The sequence below is a fragment of the Mesoplodon mirus genome (genome assembly GCF_964341445.2).
Source record: "Mesoplodon mirus genome assembly, chromosome: 20".
Taxonomy (NCBI): Eukaryota; Metazoa; Chordata; class Mammalia; order Artiodactyla; family Ziphiidae; genus Mesoplodon; species Mesoplodon mirus.
In genome coordinates this window covers 16,044,433-16,059,122 of record NC_138996.1, presented here as the reverse complement: position 1 = coordinate 16,059,122, position 14,690 = coordinate 16,044,433, and the positions used below count along the sequence as shown (strand labels likewise).

Below are 14,690 nucleotides of genomic sequence, written 5' to 3'. Positions count from 1 at the left end.
TGACCTCTTAAGGGTAAACCTTCCAGAGGTTCCAAAGTCCCCAGCCAGCCAGAACATTGCATCCTTAAGGAAAATCAGACTTTAAAGGTCAATTAAAATTGAGACAGCCAAGGCTTCTGTCTCTTGGCCTAGCCAGATCAGTCTGAAAAACATGCTTGATCTGGTTCATTCAATGCATACAGCCAAACCATAAAGACTCAGATGTGTTTCAACTCATTAAGGCAGATCCGCCAATGAGCCTGATGGATTCTTTTTTTCAACACTGCCTCTAATCTGTTCTTGTCCTATTGACCCTGTCACACTAGGAAAAAAATAAGGGGGGGAAAGCGTTTTTTAAAAAACTCATTGTTTATGTTATTGTTCATCAATTATTTCGCTTTGAACACATTTATTTTGTGAGGGTCACCTGATCTAGTAAACCATTGGAAAATCAGAAACTTAGATGAAAAACATTTAATGCAAACATGCTGATGTGAATACAGAATCCTAATCCACATCTGTGTTCTAGGGTCCTTGGTTTTAATTAGTTCATTTAGCACTTTTCTTTTGCCCTTTGGCCTTTACTGGGCTGTCTTTCTATTTCCATGATTGATTTTCCTGGAAAAACTCTGTCTTCTGACATAACCTAGGAAGAATGGGCAAGTCATCATATACGATTTGTTCACAAACCCAAATCAGTCTATTTTATAATTAACAACCACCAAAAAACTTGCCAAAGAGTCCGTGAGAGGCACGATGCCTTTCCCCCTGTGGCCCTTGGCTAGGTCCTCTTTTTGCAGTGTGCAGAAGCAATTTCCCAGGTTTTTCTAAAGATAGAATGGGAAGATGGCAATGCTACCAAGTGCTTGTCATTTGAAAAGAAGAAAAAAAATAGAGTAAGCGAAAGAGGTATAGTAGGGTCTTCATTTTCTAGGCTATGGTACTTTTACACTTCGGGTTTGTAACCAGTTCATCACAACCAAAGGATCCCTGCTCTGTGTCCTGCATCCCTGGAGAAGGACCAGTGGGGCGATGCCTTTGCTGTTTAGGCTTAGTGCTGAAAACTGATCCGGGTGCCCGGTCCAGGCGGAGGCCCCAGGGGCATCAGCTCACAGATTAACACCTTATGAAATTGAATTCCCTGTCCTGTGGCTATGTGGGAGGGGAGTTAGGAAGCAGCAGACACTCGCAATTAACGTACAAGCATCCACGTGCCACTTCCTCATTTGACTTTTGCGGCACAAAACTACGTGACACCGCTCTATGTCTCCTGGTCCGTTGTCGCCCCGCAATGCACCAGCTGCTTTGCTTTCTAATTGTGGCTTCCACGTGACCGCCAGTCTAGGTTAGGAGTTATGCTGTATGGGATAACCCTTCCAAATCTGCTTCCACCTTTCCTCCCACCCCAGCACTTCCTCCCTCTGGTTTTCTTTTATGTATTTATTTTTCTTCCCTTAGTACCAGGCATGCTGTGCCAGGGACTTCAGATCGCTCCTTCACTTCTTAACCTTGTTTTCCCTCCTACCTGGCTTCCTCCCTCTCTCCGTCATTCTGTCAGCCCATCTGTCCTCTCAGTTTGTTTCTTTTCCACTTCCAACACTTTTGGTTTGTTTTTGTATAATCTCTGCAGCATTCTGGTCTCTTTTACCCGCTGACTTCTTTCTCTTCCTCCTGTTAATAATCAGTGCTCTTATTAATTTGATTTGACAATGTTCCTGACCTGTTAACTGGAATTTGATTACCATGGGCTTGGCTTGTAGGAAATGTTTTGTTTAATGATAACGTCTACTGTATCATAGAAATTACATTGGCACTTTTTCATTTCAAGAAGACTTCCAGCGACTTGCCCTCTCTCAGTAGAGAAAAAAAAGTGTGGTTGCTGAGACAGAGAATGTAAACTGAAAATGTTCCATAAGGCCCCATGTGGATGTCCAGATAAGAGACCTTCATCGGTAAAATATTCCCCAGTTCTTGACCAGCTTGTTAATCAGAAGAGCAAGTACAGCTCACACCGCTTATTATGCATCAGTTGAGTTCTCTTTCTCATTGAACTCGTGAATATCTCCCAATAATACGTGTGATTGGACTGGCTGGAAGCTTAGCTCCTAAGAGGATCAGGCTCACCATTAAATCAGCCAATCTTGTTAAGAACCTGACCTGCCATAGTGTAAGCAAGTTAGCCCCACAAAACCCGATTTGCAAATAGAAAGCCTTCCAGGAAACAGAAACTGGTTGCATTGGGGGCACAGCAGTACCTTCAGCTGAAAGTTCTAAGAATCCCATCTCCTTAGTGCAACCGACATTAGCTAACTTGCCAAGTTGGCCAATGCAGGAGAGTACAATCTATTTCAAATCATGTATCATTTGCACCAGTGGTTTTGTAGTGCCATAAATTAGGTCTCTGAGTACAACTGGTGAAGTAATCATAATTGTTCCTCAAAGGACAAATCTTCATCATGGCCCAGGACGGGACGATCCCACCCATCGCACTGGGGTTTCTCTGATACAGTGCCCTGCTACTCCATGCCATGTTGCTTACGTTCCCATGTTACTGTTAAATCATAGGGATCCTGCATCAGTTTTGTTGCTAACTACAAGTCAAGCTCATGTTTGCAAATGTCTTTGATTTTCTTTTTTTTTTTTTTTTGTTAGAAGTGGCTCTTTGTAAAGACCACAGGAATAGGAAATAGCTGGGAAATCCAAAGAGGCTCAGGGTGAGGGAGGGGAGGGGACTGGGGGGATGGGAAGAAGGAAAGGAGAAGGAGGCGGGTCCCAGTGGTGCCAATGCTGGCTCCTTTTACTGGTGTTGATTCCTGTTGTCTTTGCAAGAGATTTTTAAAAAAAAATAAAATCTACCGTTTTAACCAAATCATTATTTTATAATTAATGTTTATGATTTGCCAGTTTAGTACATATATATCTATCACTTATCATTAAAGTAACTGAATAATATCATTTTGTAAATTATAAATGGCCCCCAACGGGCTTTGCCATTTTATGCTCAAAATGTAGTGCAGAGTATGCTGCACCTTAAGTACATCTGCAAGAGGAGTGAAGTGTCCCGTGTGTATTTTCTTGTGAACATGGACAATACAGCATGCCAACTGTTCAGTTGTAAGTCCTGGCAAGGGTCAGGGACCTTTGGTGACGTCTGCTCTCGTCCCTTTCCAGAAGCGGAGGAGCTCTACCAGAAGCGAGTGCTCACCATCACCGGCATCTGCATCGCGCTGCTTGTGGTGGGCATCATGTGTGTGGTGGCCTACTGCAAAACCAAGTAAATGTCCTCCTCACCCCCTCGCTCCTTACCGCACAGACAGCCTGGCCGGCAAGCTCCCCAGCCTAGTCTTGAAAAAAGGGGGTGGGCACCACAGAGGGATTTTCTCCTTATTTTTGTTCCCCCTGAATAATCCATTTTGAGGACCTTTCCTAATCACACACATTAGAAAGCTTTGCCTATTTGTGTGAAAGTGTTCAGAAGACTTCTGATAATTGACCACAGTCCCATGACCGAAGAAAGGATGGGAGGGGCAGGGTTGCACAGGGACACACGCGGGTGTCTGTGGACACGTCCAACTGTACTCAGACTTAGGGGATAAAGGGAGCATTTGGTGCTGTTTGAAATGCAGGGGTTTTTCTAAACATGATCGTGATGAATTTTCAATTCCATCTAATTAGATGACCGGTTCCAATGCTCCCAAAGTGAGAGATGTACAAAAGGAATCTCACAGGAGGAGAATCAAGCAAAACTTGCTTTGAAAGAATAAAAGAGAAACATGAAAACAGATTTGTGTTCGCTTTGTTGGTCCTTTAAGCTGGGTTCATGTTAACAAATACAATTACCGTTTGACGTGAATTCTTTTCATTTTTCTCTCATACATAGAACTTCTACTTCAAGGCTGAAATAATGTTATTAACAGTTTTGTTTTATTTTGTCACTTCATCATATAAAATCTTGAGCCAAAACTAGTCATGGGACTAATATTACGATCCAAGTTGAGAAACAAAGACAATATGCTCTTATGGCATAAAAGTAAGGGCATGCTTGGCATTTTCTTAATGTCCCAGGATTTAGTATGTTGCCAGAACTGAGCAAGCGATAGAGATAAATAAGCCTTCATGGAATCCACCTTATGAGTCTTATTACATTCAATCTGAATATGTGAATATTCATTCCCTAGTTACAGAAAAAAAGTGGTAATAGAGTAGGATCATATTATAATTGTGCCAGAATCTACCGGCAAAATAAGTACGTATCTTCACTCACGTACAGTTTTGTTAACAGTTTTGTTTTATTTTGTCGTTTCATCATATAAAATCTTGAGCCAAAACTAGTCATGGGACTAATATTATGATCCAAGTTGAGGAACAAAGACAATATGCTCACATACAGTTCTATACATACACACACTGTGTGATGCACAGATGCACAGATTCAACACTAACTGCATTTTCTTGAAAGACACACAGGCAAAACTATAAATGAAATCAACCTTGTCAGTTGCATAGCATGAATTGTTACCTAAGACAAATGACCATCGGTAAGACTTAGGCAAAGATGGATTGATTAGGAAAGTTGGGGTATTAGCCACCTCTCAACTTGACTTGTCTTCTTTTTTTTTCTTATCTCTCAGCAGTCCAGTTCAATTTCTGTAAGAATCCCATGCAGCTTCTTAAATCTACTTGCTAAGAATAGGTGATTCCCCTCCTGAGATGAAGTGGCACCCCCTCCCTCCTCCTCCCTCCCTTCCAATCCACTGCCTTGAGTTGTGTGTTGGTAGAAGAAAGAATTGACTGTACTGAAAAATGTAAACAATAGAAAAAATAAATGCTCCTTTTTTCCTATCCAGGAAGCAACGGAAAAAGCTTCACGACCGGCTTCGGCAGAGTCTTCGCTCTGAACGAAACAACATGGTGAACATAGCCAACGGGCCCCATCACCCCAATCCACCTCCCGAGAATGTGCAGCTGGTGAATGTATGTTGACTCTGGCCAGTGGAAAAGCTCAGCATCTCTCCTCTGTTCAGGCACCTTGAAGTTTATTTTCTAAAGCTCTTAGGCTCTTAGCTGCTGCCATTAATCACCAGGGCTTCCAGGAATCCAAGGTCTCGCCAAGAGAACAACGGGAACATTTTTTTAAGTGGATTTGGTGACTGTAAAACCAGTGTTCATTAAGGGATCGGAATAATCATGTTGGTTTTGTTCTGTAGGGAAACCATAACCAGAAGAAAGAACAGAAAAAAAAAAAGAAAGAAAAATAATAAAATTCATGATACAAGAATCAGAAGGAAATGCTTTATTTTTTTTATACTTTGGAAATGAAGGCTGCTTCAGTCTAACTGATTAGCCCTGATAACTGAACTAAAGGCTCTAGAGTCATTTATTTTTTTTATTAGACTCATTTGTCCGGTGCCTGATGATTTACTGATTCTGATTAACAAAGGGAGATATTAGGGCAGGAAAAGGTCGAGGCCATTACCACACTTGCTTCTCAGTAGCCAAACTAGAAGAATTTAATACTTTCCAACTCTTTCTACATGAGGCCAAGCCGTCCAGAGGAAATACATCCTTCATCATTCAAAGATATATTTTTTTAAATTTATGGAGCATTCAGTTTTTAAATATAATGAAGTCATCAAGTATTAGATTCTGAGAGTCTTTACGTAGCTTTTTTTTACAGATAAGGGCCAGGGCAGAGCTGGACTCAGCTTTCCTGGCTTCTGGAGTTTTACTTTCCTACTCCACCATCATTCTTCTTGTTTTCTTCATTCCCCTCTGATGTTTGGCTTTTTATAGGCGAAGCTGGAAAATTATATTGCAGTACCATTTTCTATCCTATAGTCAAAGATGGGTATTGTGTGGAGCAAATCTATCAAAGACCCAAGTTCAGGGTTGCTGGAGGTTCAACCACCAGCAAGTCTTGTAGGAAAGACCAACAGGAGACTGTTCGGTACTGATACATTAACATCTTTGCTGCTTTCCTCCCCCTACCAGTATGTTCATTGGAATGTTCTGCACAGTTGCTAAATTCATTCACTACTGACACACCTATAATCTGTCACTTTATATAATACATAAGAGGCAGAATGACTGCTTGGATTCCAATTAGGGCTCAAGCTATGATACTGTGAGCTTTAACTTTTCTAAACCCTGTCTCTTCCTCATAAAAATAATACCGACTTCAAAAAGTTCTTGCGGGCATTAAAAAGATAATCCATATAAAACACTTAGCCCAGTGGCATCTAGTGAGTGTTGTATAATTTTTAAACATGATTTTCATTAGATTCACTGAGCTTACATTGCCTTCCAAGGTGCAAGAGTCATTTGGTACGCAGACTAAAAATAGATCGTTACATATGACAGTGCTATCTTTCTTTTCCTTAAAGCAAAGATCCACATGGAATAACCTTTCCATGGTTAAGAGAACCAGCCATAATTTCAAGCATAATTCAAGTTGCATTTTTTTTTTGGTTTCCACGAATATATCAGGTTCTTTTAGAGCCCATAACCCATCAGATTATTTCATCTAAGACTATTTCATCTAAGACTATTCCTATCTGTCTCTTTACCTGTTATTTAACTCAATTTGGTGTAAATACTAACAGTGTTTAAAAGACAATTTAAAGATGTCCCTCTCTCACTAATAAAAGGTGGTAATAGCTACTGTGATTTGGTGGTGAAAATAAAGTAGAATCTACTTGCACTAAATATAAGGCCCTCTATTATATGGTTTGTCAAGATGTGTAACCTTGACAGCTGTTGTTAAGTCTTTCAAATCTCTCAGTAGCCCTGTTAGTCTTATCACTGACAAGTTAAAAATTTCAACGATATCATTAGGGCACCATGGGCACTGAGAAATTAAAAGAGAAAGGAAGATTCAAAACAGAACTTCTTTCATTCTTCTAGTGACTTGAAATTTGAAACAAGACGAACCATCTCTGTTCTTTTGTTTCACTCAAATATCTGTTCGTCGTTTTTTATTTGCAACAACTATTACAAAAATAAGTATTGGGCAGACTTTTGTATTGAATTCTAGTCATGTTATCAATTGGAAACGAAAGAGAAGAAACAGGTCTGTTTCTGATAAAATGTAGTTGTGATTGTAGGACCTACATCGCATGCGTATCCAAAGAGCACTCCATCAACTCCATTTACCTAACTTAAAGACCACAGTAGCTGGGATAGGTTTTGTCATCTGGCCACTGGAAAAATATAATTTATTATAAAGCCTGGGTATTAGAAGAAGAGATTTTTGTGTGTGTGCATGTGACATCGTTAGTATTTTGACTTCCCTAAATCTTCAAGTTGTGTCTCTTTGTTTATCCAGCAATACGTATCTAAACATGTCATCTCCAGCGAGCATATTGTCGAGAGAGAGGCGGAGACGTCTTTTTCCACCAGTCACTACACTTCGACAGCTCATCACTCCACTACTGTCACCCAGACTCCCAGTCACAGGTATGAGAATAAAAAGTCACATGGCATTTCTCTAAGAACGAATCTTTTTTTTTTTTTTTTTTTTTTTGCGGTACGCGGGCCTCTCACTGTTGTGGCCTCTCCCGTTGCGGAGCACAGGCTCCGGACGCGCAGGCTCAGCGGCCATGGCTCACGGGCGCAGCCGCTCCGCGGCATGTGGAATCTCCCGGACCGGGGCACGAACCCGTGTCCGCTGCATCGACAGGCGGACGCTCAACCACTGCGCCACCAGGGAAGCCCAAGAATGATTCTTTACACATTGTCTTTTGCTCTCACTGCCTACAAAAGGGACAGGAGGTACTTAGGAGGCAGTGAGGTACAGTAGAATGTATGGCTTGGAACAAAAACAGACTTTGGACATCAGACCGGCTCTGCCGCTTAATTGCTGTTTGAATTTGAGCCTCAATTTTTCCATTACCAGAATAAGGGGAAATAATAGCTGCCTTATAGGATCGTTGTTCCTTATTTTAGAGATCGTCTTTTCTCATGCCTGACCATTCACAGAATTACTACACTGGGAAGAGTTTGTCTTAGATGCCATATAATACTTAGAAGTTGACTTCTTCCGGTGGTTGGATTGCCCTGGGATATGCACATGAGAACCGGCTAAATAGCTGAACCCTAAATTCTCAAATGCTCTGGGGATATCCGAATGCGTGCTACCAAGGGCAGCACTAGACTTCCAAATGAAGCCCATAAGACAAGTGTTTCCTTAATCTAAGACACTCAAGAACAGAGAGACTCTGAGAATACTTAGTACAAAACGGCATTTGGTAGATGTGTGTTGAATGGGTGAACACATGAATAAAGTGTATCCTTGCAAAGCCAGTCTAAATCAAGATCCTGTCTGTAGCAAGCATCTTTATAAACAATTCTATTCTGAGACAAGTAATACCGTAGTGAACTACTGATGCACCAGTCATTCGCAAGACTTGTCAGATCACTTCCTTTCATTCCCATGTGTGCCTATAATTAAAAATATATCTCTCTCTTTGCCTCTCCCATTTCCTCTGTAGCTGGAGCAACGGACACACTGAAAGCATCATTTCAGAAAGCCACTCTGTCATCGTGATGTCATCCATAGAAAACAGTAGGCACAGCAGCCCTACTGGGGGCCCAAGAGGACGTCTTAATGGCTTGGGAGGCCCTCGCGAGTGTAACAGCTTCCTCAGGCATGCCAGAGAAACCCCTGACTCCTACCGAGATTCTCCTCATAGTGAAAGGTAAAACCGAAGGGCAAAGCTACTACAGAGGAGAGAGCACCCCAGTAAGAGAATCCCCGTGAGCACCCGCGGGCCCACCTAAGGAACCCACTCTAATGAGAATAAGGGGCGTCAGTTGCCTGGTCTAGGAGTGCTCCTAGTTGATGATGCCATCTTGGGGTTTGACTGAACTCACTGCTTCTGAGCTTCTTGCATCATCCCCGTGGCTGACAGGCAACAGACTCCTAAAAAGCTGGAATGATTCGACGTGGAAGGTGCAGCAAACTTGGAGTTCCTAGCTCTGACCTTAGGCTCAGACCCTCGGGGCGGGGGGAGGGGATGTCTCAGTTTCCTCAATTGTAACTTGAGAGCAGAATGCTGGCCTCAGTGATTGATCAGGACCCTTCTAGAATTCTAAGTGGCCAGTTATCCAAACTCTGGTCGAGCTGGACTCCTGGTCTCACGTGCTAACTCTTTCTTACCTTCCAGCCTCACTTAAATCAAATCAAGGGCTGTGTCATTGCTGACGGTTGTAGGGACGGCTTGCATCCTCCAGACAGTATCCCTTTATGGCACTCCAACAAGGGATGACTCGATAAATCTCTCGTATGCTTCTCCTCGCAGTCTTCACGGGAGGTTTTCAAGGCAGACATTGCCTTTGATGTGGCCCTTATTCCAGAATGTGTTGGCTTTCTTCTGGGGCTATAGGGTTGGGTCGGGGGTCAGTCACAACAAAGGTAGAATAAAGATCAGAGCGAAGTAAGCTGAAAGAGATGCTTCATAAGAATACTGAATTCATAGATTCTCCTGATCCATTTTCACGTAAACTGGGGGAGAAAGTTATACCCAAGCAGCATTCCTAGCCCATCAGTAAGCTGTTACTTATTTGTTTTCAAATCCAGCAGGGTTTTGTCTGTTGGTTTGTTGGTTTGTTGACTTTATTGTCTTCTCAGTCTAATCTCTGACCACTTGCTAAAAGGTTTACATCATGCCGAAGCGACACTTACTTGGTTTTCATGGGTGGAGATAATTGTGATATACCCTTCCACTCATGCACTGGGAAGTACTTACCTCAAAGAAGACCAGTTTGGAGCCTGCAGGTCATATAGAGCCTGCTGATTACCTTTTTTTCAAAAGCCTTTACCCCCAAATGGTATTTCAGAGTTTTATGGAATTAGTGGTTGCTCTGTAACTCATCTATGAAAAAGTAGACATGGTCCAAAACTGGTTTAATACATTAGTCTTAAATTCATGTAATTATATCTTTATGTATTAAGTCTGTCCTAATTCAGTCCTTTTAGAAACCTGAAGAAGTGTTTAGGGATAAATTCTGTCTTCATCACTACATGTGATATTTATCTTTAAAGGTTGACATTTCCCTGCTTCCTTTCATACCCCAGATATTATCTAGGACTGCAAAATATACCTGGACCTAGGCATCGTGGAGAGAAAAGACGAGTCACTTTTATGGGTTGATTGGATTTGGATTAGCATTTCTCAGAGCGCTTAATTTAAGTATCCCCGAAACAAAAAGTCTGGAGACTTGATCCCCAAATATTTCCATCTCTAGACACCTTCCCATTTTAGACACAGCCAGATCTCACTTCCATATGACTCAGAATCATGGCTGATAAGCACAAGAGTTCATAGGTTTCTTTTTTCTGTTAGCTAGAGTTCAGAAGATGGTGTCCTGTGTCATCACAGGTCATGTCAAATTAGCCTCTGCAACTGCCAATGTGAAGAAAAGAGTCCTTTAGTGCCCTGCATTGGTGACATTTTATCCAAGCTGAGAAATGTGACTCTGAATAAGCCACAGCTTTCTCATTGCCACATCAGGTCTTCTTGTTCTGGGGGAAGAAAGCACGATACGGTAAAAACAGTGCCCTCAGTGTCTAGACAACTAGATTCACTGAGCATTATCAGATGTAACATGACATAAGGCGACACGGTACAGCCCAGTCTTGAGCAGTCACAAAAGATGAGCCAGAGACGCATACAGCGGTGGGCTTTGGAAGAGAGGTAGACCAGAGATTGGACATAACTATGAAGCCAAAAATAAGTTACCTTTGTATGTCATGGTCACTGGGATGGAGAGTTGCAAATTGAATGTTAAGAAGTAAGATTTCATGGAAAAGTTAAAAAAGCACATAAATGTGTTACACTGTTATCAGGAATAAATCTAAGTTACTATGCTCTTTTTTTTTCATAAGACATAACCTTATAGCTGAGCTAAGGAGAAACAAGGCCCACAGATCCAAATGCATGCAGATCCAGCTTTCCGAAACTCAGCTTAGAGCTTCTTCCATTCCCCATTTGGGCTTCATTCTCTAAGACCCCTTGGCCTTTGGGAAGGTATAGTATTTAAGTAATACTTCTTTCCCTTCCGAATCCCTGAGCCTTGGTCCTGCTAAACTGAGAGGTTTCCAGGACCCGGCGCCCTCTTGTCTTAACTCACGTGCTTTTATTAAAATTCATGATGAGATTGAAAACCTCCAACGCTTTGATGAGCTAGGCAATTTAGCTGATCTTTGCATGCACCCCTGTGAGGAGACTCTTGGCTACCTAATTTGAGATTCCAAGGGTGCTGAATGTCCTAGTGTAACAACCGAGAAGTGTACGATGAATAGAAATTCTCTGAGGAGGATATCTGATGATGATATTGTGAACTATGCCCCCTGACCCCCACCCCCACCCCTGCTCTATGGCTCTCATTCCACCACACTTATGCAGGGTATTCTGTGCTCACACAGGTTTGTATCAGCAATGACCACCCCGGCTCGTATGTCACCTGTAGATTTCCACACGCCAAGCTCCCCCAAATCGCCCCCTTCGGAAACGTCTCCACCCGTGTCCAGCACGACGGCGTCCGTGCCCTCCATGGCAGTCAGTCCCTTCGTGGAAGAAGAGAGACCCCTGCTTCTTGTGACACCACCATGGCTGCGGGAGAAGGAGGGCCAGCACGCTCAGCAATTCAACTCCTTTCACTGCAACCCCGCGCATGAGAGCAACAGCCCACCCCCTAGCCCCCTGAGGATAGTGGAGGATGAGGAGTATGAAACGACCCAGGAGTATGAACTGACTCAAGAGCCGGTTAAGAAACTCACCAACAGCCGGCGGGCCAAAAGAACCAAGCCCAATGGTCATATTGCCCACAGATTGGAAATGGACAGCAACACAAGCGCTGAGAGCAGTGACTCAGAGAGTGAAACAGAGGATGAAAGAGTCGGAGAAGATACACCTTTCCTGGGCATACAGAACCCCCTGGCAGCCAATGTTGAGGCAGCCCCTGCCTTCCACCTGGCTGACAGCAGGACTAACCCAGCAGGCCGCTTCTCTCCGCAGGAAGAATTGCAGGCCAGGCTGTCCGGTGTAATCGCTAACCAAGACCCTATTGCTGTATAAAACCGAAATAAACCCATAGATTCACCTGTAAAACTTTATTTTATATAATAAAGTATTCCACCTTAAATTAAACAATTTATTTTATTTTAGCAGTTCTGCAAATAGAAAACAGGAAAAAAAATCTTTTATAAATTAAATATATGTATGTACAAATGTGTTATGTGCCATATGTAGCAATTTTTTACAGTATTTCCAAATGAGAAAGATATCAATGGTGCCTTTATGTTATGTTATGTCGAGAGCAAGTTTTGTACTGTTCCTGTGATTGCTTTGTCACAGTATTTCAGCAAACCCTCTCCCACCCCCGCATATTCCGTTTTTGCTGGCTTCTTGTGCATTGCATTATGATGTTGACTGGGTGTATGATTTACAGGATTTGCAACTGTCCCTCTGTTTGCTTCAAGTGGTACTCAATCAGTACGTCTTGTAATGGCACATCCATCCAAATACTCCCCTCTGTATGAAATATTCTTTTGCTTTCAGTATATGAGATGAGTTGCGTCTACTACTCTGCCAGCCAAAGGTTTGCTTCACTGGGCTCTGAGATAATAGTAGGTCCAGCAGCATGCTACTATTAATTACAGCAGGAAACTGCATTAAGTCATGTTAAATATTAGGAAGAAAGTAATATTGTGATTTTTTTTCAAAAACTGTATGATTCATCAGAAGACAGCTTGCTTGACAAAAGGAGCTACCACTTACTTTATTTGGATTGATTTTTTTTTTTCGGCCACAAAAAAGCAAGTTTTCGGGATAGCAAAGAAAATGGGTTCTGGCTACCGATCAGGGTAAAAATCCAACCCCTAAGTTGAGGACTCGGTTTCACTTTCTCTCTCTGGGGGAATGATACAGCGGCTCATCTAGCTGAAGAGCAAACCATGGCTGAAAAAGGTGCAATCGTTCCTGACTTGTGTTTTTCACTGATTTTGGAGCTAGTGACCAGTTGTGTCTTCTTGGCTCAAGGACAGACATATTATGGCACAAAAACCCCAGCTTCAACAGCACACTCAGCAATTTGTCTGAAATATTTCTAGAGTGAAATGTGCCTGCTGTATATACTGGTGACATCATCGTAGGGAAATTCTTCTTAGATTGTTTAGAGGAGTGAATATATAGAAGACATGGGGGAGAGCAGCTGCGTGACTTGGTTAGTAATTTTTAAGTTTTTTTGACCATTCCTTTGTCCTCATTATTTTTCTCATTTTTCAATGTTGCCTTGATTAAGTCATAACTATGCATGAACATTTTTGTCAGGAATGGCCAGCCTGCATGTGATTTGTGATTAGTAAGAACCTCCTACGAGTGATGATTCACCAGGAAATGGCAATAGTCTTGGAAAGATTGCACCTTTCCTTGCAGAAATGACTCCCACCTGTGTGCTAACCTCTCTGTTTACAGCTGTATCACCCGTTTTCCCCCTTTCTTACTTTTTTACTTTACTGTCACAAAAACAGGATTAAGATGGGTCTATACTTTGCACGTTCACTTGGGATTGCCAATCCAAGGAAAGCCTATAGGTAGAAACATTTGAAATAACTGCTAATCCAGGAAAATAAGAGAATTTTAAAAAAAAGAAACCACAGCACCATTTCTGTCAAATTGGGCTGGAGCTTTACTTAGGTTCCAAGTGGCCTCCTAGGAGCCATGGAACAAAATGGGGAACAGGTTAGCAGGGGGTTCAAAATACCAGACATGAAGTCAAGGAGAGAGACCTTCTTGTTTGCAGGTGAACTGAATCTATTTCTTCACCAAATCTCTATGTTAAAATTAAAGGGAAGAAGTGCCATGCAAGGAGGTCTAGAAGAAAAATGCAGGCTGAGCATGAGTCATGTCATTAAGCTCCTAGTGTTTCTACAATCCACAGAGACACCTGTCTACAGGTCCTTGAAGTTATTCTTAGTATTTGGTATCCCAAGCATCCTTCATGGCTCCATGCCACTTTCTCTGTGCTCAGCAGTGTCCTCATGTGCTTGTTCACCTCTCCTAAGGAGCCCCTGACAACTCTCCAGGTTGCACTGATTTCCCAGTTCTGTAGAATCAGTAAGCTCATGGCAGGGGAGAGAAAGCAGTCAACGTGAAGAGGTTCTCTAAATTACTCTAATATTGCATTTGAAGACCTTGACTCATTCTTAGACTATTTCAATAAAAAAAAATTCCTACTGTAATTAAAACTCTAAAATTTCTGTTTCAAACTCTTCAGGCATTGGAGTCCCATTCTGGAGAATTTCAGGAATAAATAAAATCTTCTGTTGAGAGCAATGAACAACATTTTCCTCAGTATGAAAAATCACTGTAAATTTTCAGGTTGCAAAAATAGATGAAAATTGAGAGGAAATTTTCTTTCCAACTTGGTTCTGGTCACTCACCGAGGTGGCGTATCAGTTGGGACAGGCTTTCTGTCCATAGAATGAGAGGTTCCCTTGATAGGAAGGGTCAGCTGACTCCTCAGGGCTACCTGCTGTGGCCCCCAGATTTGGGTTCACAGGGGCATCTCCAGGATGTTTAAATGCCACCATCCCTGTTTATAAACTCAGGAGTGCAGTGGCAATCCAAAGGAGTGTGAACCTACGTTCCCCGCACACGGGAAACTTTCATGGGTCTTCAGGTAGCAGAAATTGCCCAGAAGTTTGACGC

The 14,690-nt window shown here is 42.2% G+C and overlaps 1 protein-coding gene across 6 annotated transcripts in view; it reads left to right on the top strand.

Moving 5' to 3' along the window:
• The window catches only part of NRG1 (neuregulin 1), a gene marked incomplete at its 5' end in the record, with an annotated part of 1,029,511 nt that extends 1,016,919 nt beyond the window's left edge, over positions 1-12,592 (top strand). For 4 of the 6 annotated variants that reach the window (XM_082608834.1, XM_082608833.1, XM_082608831.1 and 1 more), the window contains 5 exons: positions 3,151-3,253; positions 4,827-4,953; positions 7,304-7,434; positions 8,469-8,675; positions 11,405-12,592. In XM_082608834.1, the coding sequence (XP_082464960.1) occupies positions 3,151-3,253; positions 4,827-4,953; positions 7,304-7,434; positions 8,469-8,675; positions 11,405-12,056 (1,220 nt within the window). In that variant the 3' untranslated portion in view covers positions 12,057-12,592. Of the gene's footprint in view, positions 1-3,150; positions 3,254-4,826; positions 4,954-7,303; positions 7,435-8,468; positions 8,676-10,864; positions 11,007-11,404 lie in introns of all 6 variants that reach the window. The other 2 variants (XM_082608836.1, XM_082608835.1) reach the window with 1 other exon arrangement.
• Between the last annotated feature and the right edge of the window lie 2,098 nt (positions 12,593-14,690).